General features: G+C 38.6%; 1 protein-coding gene across 3 annotated transcripts in view; it reads left to right on the top strand.

Moving 5' to 3' along the window:
• atg16l2 (autophagy related 16 like 2) overlaps positions 1-12,405 on the top strand; it is an 81,335-nt gene that overhangs the window by 36,957 nt on the left and 31,973 nt on the right. For all 3 annotated transcript variants that reach the window (XM_036962083.2, XM_036962084.2, XM_090218983.1), the window contains 2 exons: positions 5,797-5,908; positions 12,301-12,405. The exon at positions 12,301-12,405 is cut by the window's right edge and continues 1 nt beyond it. In XM_036962083.2, coding sequence (XP_036817978.1) covers positions 5,797-5,908; positions 12,301-12,405 — 217 coding nt within the window. The remainder of the gene's footprint in view (positions 1-5,796; positions 5,909-12,300) is intronic.

The following is a 12,405-nucleotide window of genomic DNA, read 5'->3' as shown; positions in this document are numbered from 1 at the left end:
TCTATGGTTACATAGACATAATATATTAATGTTCTATGGTTCTGTGGTTACATAGGCAGAATAATATGAATGTTCTATGGTTACATAGACAGAATAATATGAGTGTTCTGTGGTTACATAGACAGAATAATATGAATGTTCTGTGGTTACATAGACAGAATAATATGAATGTTCTATGGTTACATAGACAGAATAATATGAATGTTCTATGGTTACATAGACAGAATAATATGAATGTTCTGTGGTTACATAGACAGAATAATATGAATGTTCTATGGTTACATAGGCAGAATAATATGAATGTTCTGTGGTTACATAGACAGAATAATATGAATGTTCTGTGGTTACATAGACAGAATAATATGAGTGTTCTGTGGTTACATAGACAGAATAATATGAATGTTCTGTGGTTACATAGACAGAATAATATGAATGTTCTATGGTTACATAGATAGAATAATATGAGTGTTCTGTGGTTCTATGGTTACATAGACAGAATAATATGAATGTTCTATGGTTACATAGACAGAATAATATGAATGTTATGTGGTTACATAGATAGAATAATATGAATGTTCTATGGTTACATAGACAGAATAATATGAGTGTTCTGTGGTTACATAGACAGAATAATATGAATGTTCTATGGTTACATAGATAGAATAATATGAATGTTCTGTGGTTCTGTGGTTACATAGACAGAATAATATGAATGTTCTATGGTTACATAGACAGAATAATATGAGTGTTCTGTGGTTACATAGGCAGAATAATATGAATGTTCTGTGGTTACATAGACAGAATAATATGAATGTTCTGTGGTTCTGTGGTTACATAGACAGAATAATATGAATGTTCTGTGGTTACATAGACAGAATAATATGAATGTTCTATGGTTACATAGATAGAATAATATGAGTGTTCTGTGGTTCTATGGTTACATAGACAGAATAATATGAATGTTCTATGGTTACATAGACAGAATAATATGAATGTTCTGTGGTTACATAGATAGAATAATATGAATGTTCTGTGGTTACATAGATAGAATAATATGAATGTTCTATGGTTACATAGACAGAATAATATGAATGTTCTATGGTTACATAGATAGAATAATATGAGTGTTCTGTGGTTCTATGGTTACATAGGCAGAATAATATGAATGTTCTATGGTTACATAGACAGAATAATATGAGTGTTCTGTGGTTACATAGACAGAATAATATGAATGTTCTGTGGTTACATAGACAGAATAATATGAATGTTCTATGGTTACATAGACAGAATAATATGAATGTTCTATGGTTACATAGACAGAATAATATGAATGTTCTGTGGTTACATAGACAGAATAATATGAATGTTCTATGGTTACATAGGCAGAATAATATGAATGTTCTGTGGTTACATAGACAGAATAATATGAATGTTCTGTGGTTACATAGACAGAATAATATGAGTGTTCTGTGGTTACATAGACAGAATAATATGAATGTTCTGTGGTTACATAGACAGAATAATATGAATGTTCTATGGTTACATAGATAGAATAATATGAGTGTTCTGTGGTTCTATGGTTACATAGACAGAATAATATGAATGTTCTATGGTTACATAGACAGAATAATATGAATGTTCTGTGGTTACATAGATAGAATAATATGAATGTTCTATGGTTACATAGACAGAATAATATGAGTGTTCTGTGGTTACATAGACAGAATAATATGAATGTTCTATGGTTACATAGATAGAATAATATGAATGTTCTGTGGTTCTGTGGTTACATAGGCAGAATAATATGAATGTTCTGTGGTTACATAGACAGAATAATATGAATGTTCTGTGGTTCTGTGGTTACATAGACAGAATAATATGAATGTTCTGTGGTTACATAGACAGAATAATATGAATGTTCTATGGTTACATAGATAGAATAATATGAGTGTTCTGTGGTTCTATGGTTACATAGACAGAATAATATGAATGTTCTATGGTTACATAGACAGAATAATATGAATGTTCTGTGGTTACATATATAGAATAATATGAATGTTCTGTGGTTACATAGATAGAATAATATGAATGTTCTATGGTTACATAGACAGAATAATATGAATGTTCTATGGTTACATAGATAGAATAATATGAGTGTTCTGTGGTTCTATGGTTACATAGACAGAATAATATGAATGTTCTATGGTTACATAGACAGAATAATATGAATGTTCTGTGGTTACATAGACAGAATAATATGAATGTTCTATGGTTACATAGACAGAATAATATGAATGTTCTGTGGTTCTATGGTTACATAGACAGAATAATATGAATGTTCTATGGTTACATAGACAGAATAATATGAATGTTCTGTGGTTACATAGATAGAATAATATGAATGTTCTGTGGTTACATAGATAGAATAATATGAGTGTTCTATGGTTACATAGACAGAATAATATGAATATTCTGTGGTTCTGTGGTTACATAGACAGAATAATATGAATGTTCTATGGTTACATAGACAGAATAATATGAGTGTTCTGTGGTTACATAGACAGAATAATATGAATGTTCTGTGGTTACATAGACAGAATAATATGAATGTTCTATGGTTACATAGATAGAATAATATGAGTGTTCTGTGGTTCTATGGTTACATAGACAGAATAATATGAATGTTCTATGGTTACATAGACAGAATAATATGAATGTTCTGTGGTTACATAGACAGAATAATATGAATGTTCTGTGGTTACATAGATAGAATAATATGAATGTTCTGTGGTTACATAGACAGAATAATATGAATGTTCTATGGTTACATAGATAGAATAATATGAGTGTTCTGTGGTTCTGTGGTTACATAGACAGAATAATATGAATGTTCTATGGTTACATAGATAGAATAATATGAGTGTTCTGTGGTTCTATGGTTACATAGACAGAATAATATGAATATTCTGTGGTTCTGTGGTTACATAGACAGAATAATATGAATGTTCTATGGTTACATAGACATAATATATTAATGTTCTATGGTTCTGTGGTTACATAGACAGAATAATATGAATGTTCTATGGTTACATAGATAGAATAATATGAGTGTTCTATGGTTACATAGACAGAATAATATGAATGTTCTGTGGTTCTGTGGTTACATAGACAGAATATATTAATGTTCTATGGTTCTGTGGTTACATAGACAGAATATATTAATGTTCTATGGTTCTGTGGTTACATAGACAGAATAATATGAATGTTCTATGGTTACATAGATAGAATAATATGAGTGTTCTATGGTTACATAGACAGAATAATATGAATGTTCTGTGGTTCTGTGGTTACATAGACAGAATATATTAATGTTCTATGGTTCTGTGGTTACATAGACAGAATATATTAATGTTCTATGGTTCTGTGGTTACATAGACAGAATGATATGAATGTTCTGTGGTTCTGTGGTTACATTGACAGAATAATATGAATGTTCTGTGGTTACATAGACAGAATATATTAATGTTCTATGGTTACATAGATAGAATAATATGAGTGTTCTATGGTTACATAGACAGAATAATATGAATGTTCTGTGGTTCTGTGGTTACATAGACAGAATAATATTAATGTTCTATGGTTCTGTGGTTACATAGACAGAATAATATGAATGTTCTATGGTTACATAGATAGAATAATATGAGTGTTCTATGGTTACATAGACAGAATAATATGAATGTTCTGTGGTTCTGTGGTTACATAGACAGAATAATATGAATGTTCTATGGTTCTGTGGTTACATAGACATAATATATTAATGTTCTGTGGTTCTGTGGTTACATAGACAGAATTATATGAGTGTTAAGTTTTTCCTCATAATGAAATGAGTAACAGGTAATGTAACGTTCAGAATATATAGATATTTGTCTCTGCTTCACTTAGTCCAGACATTAGTCTGCTAATATTAGCTCTCACTGAGCTCAATCACAAAGAAACCATTTCTCCCACTCATGAACATTGATGATTAATTCTTCCCTAACCCTTCTTCATACTAGGTTAGTGACGCATAGTGACACATCAGCCATTTCTGCTGTCATGGTCACCCGACCGGCAGTCATACAGGCATCAACAACTCCACTTTATTCACGTGCTTGTCCTTTTCCAGCAGCCTTGTTGATTTACGCCAGCAAACATTACATCTCGGTTTGCTCATGTATACATTTTACAGCCAGATGGCAGATGTATATAGACACATAATCTTCACATTTCTTAGTCTCATCATACATTATGTCTATAACCCACAGTTCTGGGGTGTGTCTCATACCGTTATATTTCAGACAGACACTGGTAGACAGACAGGCAGACAGACACTGGTAGACAGACAGGCAGACAGACAGACACAGACAGACACTGGTAGACAGACAGGCAGACAGACACTGGTAGACAGACGCAGACAGACAAGTAGACAGACAGGCAGACAGACAGACACAGACAGACACTGGTAGACAGACGCAGACAGACAAGTAGACAGACAGGCAGACAGACAGACACAGACAGACACTGGTAGATAGACGCAGGCAGACAGGTAGACAGACAGGCAGACAGACAGACACAGACAGACACTGGTAGACAGACAGGCAGACAGACACTGGTAGACAGACGCAGACAGACAAGTAGACAGACAGGCAGACAGACAGACACAGACAGACACTGGTAGATAGACGCAGGCAGACAGGTAGACAGACGCAGACAGACAGATGCAGGCAGACAGACAGACAGGCAGACAGACAGGCAGACAGACCTTGTCCATCTCTGAAGGCTGAAATATACTTAACTTTGTTTAGAGCCAGGGGTTCACCATGATCATGATATTTTATCAGGAAAAACCCTGGCCCTAGTTACTGTACATTTAGAAAGATTGTAACTGGGAAAAATTTAGGGCCTATGTCCTATAAGAAAGTCTTGACTTGGACTGATATCTGTTCCGGTACTCATTTTGGGTACTGTTTTATATTTAGGTGCAGCAGCTCCACAATACTTTAGAGATAATATTCTACAAGAGGAACAGGAGCTCCACAATACTTTAGAGATAATATTCTACAAGAGGAACAGGAGCTCCACAATACTTTAGAGATAATATTCTACAAGAGGAACAGGAGCTCCACAATACTTTAGAGATAATATTCTACAAGAGGAACAGGAGCTCCACAATACTTTAGAGATAATATTCTGTAAGAGGAACAGGAGCTCCACAATACTTTAGAGATAATATTCTGTAAGAGGAACAGGAGCTCCACAATACTTTAGAGATAATATTCTACAAGAGGAACAGGAGCTCCACAATACTTTAGAGATAATATTCTACAAGAGGAACAGGAGCTCCACAATACTTTAGAGATAATATTCTATAAGAGGAACAGGAGCTCCACAATACTTTAGAGATAATATTCTACAAGAGGAACAGGAGCTCCACAATACTTTAGAGATAATATTCTATAAGAGGAACAGGAGCTCCACAATACTTTAGAGATAATATTCTACAAGAGGAACAGGAGCTCCACAATACTTTAGAGATAATATTCTATAAGAGGAACAGGAGCTCCACAATACTTTTGAGATAATATTCTATAAGAGGAACAGGAGCTCAAGCAGTAGAACATTTCAGGTTCCGGTACTCAGCTCCGGTGAACTCCTGCCCAAGTCAAGTATAGGGCGCAGATTGTATCCTGGTAGGGCCTCTCGGTCAGGAAAAACTCCTGGCGTTAACTGAGTTCTGTTATATGTTGTGTTTCTTAGTAGAAAGAAGCGTCGGGGGAACTCGCTGTGTCTGAGTCTGGAGGAGGAGCTGTATGTTCCTGTAGGGATCTGTCTGGCTGCCAGGGTCCCTGTTAGGGCTCTGCATGTCCTGGTAAGACATTAACCTTAACCCTGCATGTCCTCTCTGTCTCTCTCTCCCTCGCTCTCTCTCTCTGTGTCTCTCTCTATCTCTCTGTGTATCTCTGTCTCTCTCTGTGTATCTCTGTCTTTCCCTCTCTGTGTATCTATGTCTCTGTCGCTCTCTCTCTCTCTGTGTGTCTCTGTCTCTCTGTCTCTCTCTCTGTCTATGTCTCTCTGTCTCTCTCAATTCAATTCAATTCAAGGGCTTTATTGGCATGGGAAACGTGTTAACATTGCCAAAGCAAGTGAGGTAGATAGTGTATAAAGTGAATATATGAAGTGAAATAAACAATAAAAATTAACAGTAAACATTACACATACAGAAGTTTCAAAACAATAAAGACATTACAAATGTCATATTATATATATACAGCGTTTTAACAATGTACAAATGGTTAAAGTACACAAGATAAAATAAATTAACATAAATATGGGTTGTATTTACAATGGTGTGTGTTCTTCACTGGTTGCCCTTTTCTTGTGGCAACAGGTCACAAATCTTGCTGCTTTGATGGCACACTGTGGAATTTCACCCAGTAGATATGGGAGTTTTTCAAATTTGGATTTGTTTTTGAATTCTTTGTGGATCTGTGTAATCTGAGGGAAATATGTCTCTCTAATATGGTCATACATTTGGCAGGAGGTTAGGAAGTGCAGCTCAGTTTCCACCTCATTTTGTGGGAAGTGAGCACATAGCCTGTCTTCTCTTGAGAGCCATGTCTGCCTACGGCGGCCTTTCTCAATAGCAAGGCTATGCTCTCTCTCTCTCTGTCTCTCTCTCTCTCTGTCTGTCGCTCTCTCTCTCTCTGTCTGTCGCTCTCTCTCTCTCTGTCTGTCGCTCTCTCTCTGTCTGTCTCTCTCTCTGTCTGTCTCTCTCTCTGTCTGTCTTAATTTTGGGTCAGTCACAGTGGTCAGGTATTCTGCCGCTGTGTACTCTCTGTGTAGGGCCAAATAGCATTCTAGTTTGCTCTGTTTTTTTGTTAATTCTTTCCAATGTGTCAAGTAATTATCTTTTTGTTTTCTCATGATTTGGTTGGGTCTAGTTGTGCTGCTGTCCTGGGGCTCTGTAGGGTGTGTTTGTGTTTGTGAACAGAGCCCCAGGACCAGCTTGCTTAGGGGACTCTTCTCCAGGTTCATCTCTCTGTAGGTGATGGCTTTGTTGTGGAAGGTTTGTCTGTCTCTCTCTCTCTCTGTGTGTCTCTCTCTCTCTCTGTGTATCTCTCTCTCTCTCTCTCTCTCTCTCTCTCTCTCTCTCGGTGTATCTCTGTCTCTCTCTGTGTATCTCTCTCTCTCTCTCGCTGTCTCTCTCTGTATCTATCTCTCTGTCTCTGTATCTCTCTCTCTCTCTCTCTGTGTATCTCTGTCTCTCTCTGTGTATCTCTATCTCTCTCTCTGTCTCTCTCTCTCCCTGTGTATCTCTGTCTCTCTCTGTGTCTCTGTCTCTCTGTCTCTCTCTCTGTGTGTCTCTCTCTCTGTGTATCTCTATCTCTCTCTCTCTCTCTCTCTCTGTGTCTCTGTCTCTCTCTGTGTATCTCTGTCTCTCTCTGTCTGTCTCTGTGTCTCTCTCTCTGCTGCCACTAATACCGTGTTTAAAACAACTAGGAACTTGGAAATCTCTGACTTCAGTGAGTTCAAGACAACTAGGCAACTCTCTGCCTTCAGTGAGTTCAAGACAACTAGGGAACATGGAACTCTCTGACTTCAGTGAGTTCAAGACAACTAGGGAACATGGAACTCTCTGACTTCAACTCTGGGGGAAAAATGAGATCAGACTGGGGAAATAAATAGTTGAACGTTTATCCAACTCGGAATTCCAACTCGGAAACTCAGGCCTCTTTCTAGAGCTCTGACCTTCTGACCTGAAGATCACTGACGTCATGATTTGACCAGAGTTCCCGGTCTTGATATGCCGCGTTCAAAACAACTGGGAACAATATTGGCAGGCCAGGCATATAGCCAATATGCTGTGATAATGTATCAGGCCAGGCATATAGCCAATATGCTGTGATAATGTGTCAGGCCAGGCATATAGCCAATATGCTGTGATAATGTATCAGGCCAGGCATATAGCCAATATGCTGTGATAATGTATCAGGCCAGGCATATAGCCAATATGCTGTGATAATGTATTAGACCAGGCATATAGCCAATATGCTGTGATAATGTATCAGGCCAGACATATAGACAATATGCTGTGATAATGTATCAGGCCAGGCATATAGCCAATATGCTGTGATAATGTGTCAGGCCAGGCATATAGCCAATATGCTGTGATAATGTATCAGGCCAGGCATATAGCCAATATGCTGTGATAATGTATCAGGCCAGGCATATAGCCAATATGCTGTGATAATGTATTAGACCAGGCATATAGCCAATATGCTGTGATAATGTATTAGACCAGGCATATAGACAATATGCTGTGATAATGTATCAGGCCAGGCATATAGCCAATATGCTGTGATAATGTATCAGGCCAGGCATATAGCCAATATGCTGTGATAATGTATCAGGCCAGACATATAGACAATATGCTGTGATAATGTATCAGGCCAGGCATATAGCCAATATGCTGTGATAATGTATCAGGCCAGGCATATAGCCAATATGCTGTGATAATGTATCAGGCCAGGCATATAGCCAATATGCTGTGATAATGTATCAGGCCAGACATATAGACAATATGCTGTGATAATGTATCAGGCCAGGCATATAGCCAATATGCTGGGATAATGTATTAGACCAGGCATATAGCCAATATGCTGTGATAATGTATTAGACCAGGCATATAGCCAATATGCTGTGATAATGTGTCAGGCCAGGCATATAGACAATATGCTGGGATAATGTGTCAGGCCAGGCATATAGCCAATATGCTGGGATAATGTGTCAGGCCAGGCATATAGACAATACTGCCCAAACCTCAATCCTACAGAACTATTTTTCATGGTTTAATGTTACATAATGTTAAAATATGTATATATAATCTGAGCGGTAGATCTCGGCATGCTTTTTCACTGCGAAAGTGACCTTGAAAAATGGTGCCCACTGTTCTAGTTTATCATTGTACCATCTATACTGCTGTGAATTATCTTGTCAATAACCCAAAATATTGTATCTTCTGCCGGTGTACAAAAAAAACGAAAGTAAAAGACACAACAACAAAAAATGCTTATATCGTTACCATGACCTTTAACCTTAACCTTGTAGGAATCTGTCTCGCTGCCAGAGTCCCTGCCAGACACCGGTGATTCACTGGTGATTCACTGGTGATTCACTGGTGATTCAACGGCCGCCTGTCATTTACCTAATTTCTTACCCCTACAGATGTAGGGTATTAATTTGAGACAGTTTGCTACAGCAGGAAAACCACATCAGGACTGACGCATATCAGTCCATTGTATCAGGGCAGGGCCACATTAGGAACTATTCAGGCCTTTTGTTATTACCATGTAAATGGAGGTGGTGGAAGGATACAGGAAGCCCCTGGTAAGTGGTTAGCCTTTCCTGATCCGTGCTCTCTGAGAGGACAGAGTTCCTCTGTGTGTTCTGAACAGACTCCTTCTCTGTCACACACAGCAGCTCTGTTACTGGGACTCTCTGTCGCTACTCAGGGACATTTTCATTTGAATGGCCAAGCCCACGCAACCGCAGAGGAACTAGCATGATCCGCTAGCCCAAGGAAGGTGCCCCTCTGCTTCCTGCCTCCTCTCACCCTACCACTTCCTTATTTGGAGAAATGTCATATAGTCAGTGTGATCTGCATTAACTCTGTGCTGTGGCTGTCTGCTCATTCTCCAGTAGATTTAAATGTCACTCTCCAGGTATATCGTTTGGTGTGGCTCACTCAGGAAATAGGGGCCTATTTTAACGGTCTCCAGACAACATCACAGTTACCACGGTTGATTTGTGAAGAGTGACTGTTGTTTTTTTGTTTACAGATTACAGTCACATCTGTAATATAGTTGTTTTTTTTTTTTTTTTGTCCTCTGAGCCCAGTTTTTCCTGAAGTTATCTGGATGTTCACCTATCGGATAGGATTAAATACATAAACATTTTGTGAATAGAAGGGACTAATAATTGACTTGAAGGGGGAACTCCTGTTCTATTCCTTATATTTCTAATGCATTTAAATCCTCATCCAATGCTGTAAATGGGCCCAGACCACATACAGGAAGTATATTTGATTTTTTTTGTTGTTGTTCATGTTTGAGTCACTCACTTTGATTTGAAGAAGAAAGTCGTTTATATCTACAGCATCGGAACACTCAAAACTGAGACACGTTGATGTAACCTGTTGAGAAGTAAGGGATCATCAACAGGGGGGGGGGGGTTATTCATTCCAATGGAAAATAACGCATGGCATGAAAGGTGTGTTCCACAACGATCTAACCCTGAGCTGGTAAGAGGACTGGTCACCCCTCAGAGCCTGGTTCCTCTCTAGGTTTCCGCCTAGGTTTCTGCCTTTCTAGGGAGTTTTTCCTAGCCACCGTTCTTCTACTTCTGCATTGCTTGCTGTTTGGGGTTTTAGGCTGGGTTTCTGTACAGCACTTTGTGACATCTGCTTATGTGAAAAGGGCTTTATAAATACATTTGATTTGATTAATGATTTACTGGTAATATACACCGAGTGTACAAAACATTAGGAACACCTATTTCCATGACACAGACTGACCAGGTGAATCCGAGAGAGAATACACCGAGTGTACAAAACATTAGGAACACCTCTTTCCATGACACAGACTGACCAGGTGAATCCGAGAGAGAATACACGACTACGACTTCTTCACCTGCTGGATCTTCTGAGACTGGACAGTTGATGAAACTGTGGGTTTGAACAACCAAAGGATTTTTGCACAAACTGTCAGAAACTGTCTCAGGGAAGCTCATCTGCGTGTTCGGCGTCCTCGCAAGGGTCTTGACCTGACTGCAGTTCGGCGTCGTAACCGACTTCAGTGGGCAAATGCCTCATGGTAGTAGTGGGGTTAGGGTATGGGGCAGGCATAATCTACGGACAACGAACACAATTGCATTTTATCAATGGCAGTTTAAATGCACAGAGATACCGTGACGAGATCTCGACGTTCATTGTCGTGCCTATTCATCCTCCGCCATCACCTCATGTTTCAGCATGATAATACACAGCATCATGTCGCAAATATGTTCCCAGTTCTTCCATGGCCTGCATACTCACCAGACATGTCACCCATTGAGCATGTTTGGGATGCTCTGGATCAACGTGTACGACAGTATGTTCCAGTTCCCGCCAATATCCAACAACTTTGCACAGCCATTGAAGAGGAGTGGGGAGAACATTCCACAGAACACAATCAACAGCCTGATCAACTCTATGAGAAGGAGATGTGTCCCGCTCCATGAGGCAAATGGTGGTCACACCAGATACTGCCTGGTTTTCTGATCCACGTCCCTACTTTTTTGTTTTAAAGGTATCTGTAACCAACAGATGCATATCTGTAATCCCAGTCACGTGAAATCCATAGATTAGGGCCTAATGAATTAATCTAATTTATTTTACTTAATTTCAATTTATTTCAATAGACCGATTTCCTCATATGAACTGTAACTCAGTAAAATCTTTCAAATTGTTGCGTGTTGGTATTTATATTTTTGTTCTGTGTCGTAAGTAACTGATGTCCCGTGTGGTTCAGTTAGTAGAGATTGGCACTTGCAACGCCAGGGTTGTGGGTTCGATTCCCACGGGGAGGACCAGTATAAAAATGCATGCATTCACTACTGTACATCGCTCTGGATAAGAGTGTCTGCTAAATGACTCAAATGTAAATAATTTGGAAACAATTCTGTCTCGTGAAAGTTTTAAATTGACCAAATACCTGTTAGCAAAGGTATCAGCTAGAGATGACGTGCAGGAGCATGCTGGGATTTGTAGTTTTACATGATGTCTACTTTGATGCTAATTACCATTTGTAGAATCTGAGAGTAAATAGAGCCGAATATATTGAATAAAGCCACCTTGTATGAGAGAGATTTAAATGGTTATCAAATTGCCATGCCATAGTAAGCCTACGTGAAACACAGCCCTTATTTTAAGTGTTAATATAATCCCCAATGGGAAAAATTAACAGTGGAAAAATGATTTGAAACATTTCCTTGTTTGACCACTAGGTTTTATGGGTATTATGACAACTGCACAGTGGGGCTCTATAGGAGTCAACATGGGCCAGCATCCCTATGGAACGCTTGTTGAGTCCATGCCCTGACGAATTGAGTCTGTTCTGAGGGCAAAAGGGGGTGTACCTCAATATTAGGAAGGTGTACCTAATGTTTTGTACACTCTGTGTATGTAACTCTTGTGTTAATGATTGAGTTGTTCTCTCTCTCCAGGATGCCCATGAGTTGGGCATTAATGCAGTGAGGTTCAGCTCCAGTTGTAACCTGCTTGCTACTGGAGGGACAGACAGATCCATTAAGCTGTGGGACGTTAAAGCA

Source organism: Oncorhynchus mykiss, chromosome 24, assembly GCF_057628025.1.
Source record: "Oncorhynchus mykiss isolate SJ-2025 chromosome 24, ASM5762802v1, whole genome shotgun sequence".
NCBI lineage: Eukaryota > Metazoa > Chordata > Actinopteri > Salmoniformes > Salmonidae > Oncorhynchus > Oncorhynchus mykiss.
The sequence above is the reverse complement of the archived record's forward strand: the minus strand, read 5'-3'. Positions and strand labels throughout refer to the sequence as shown.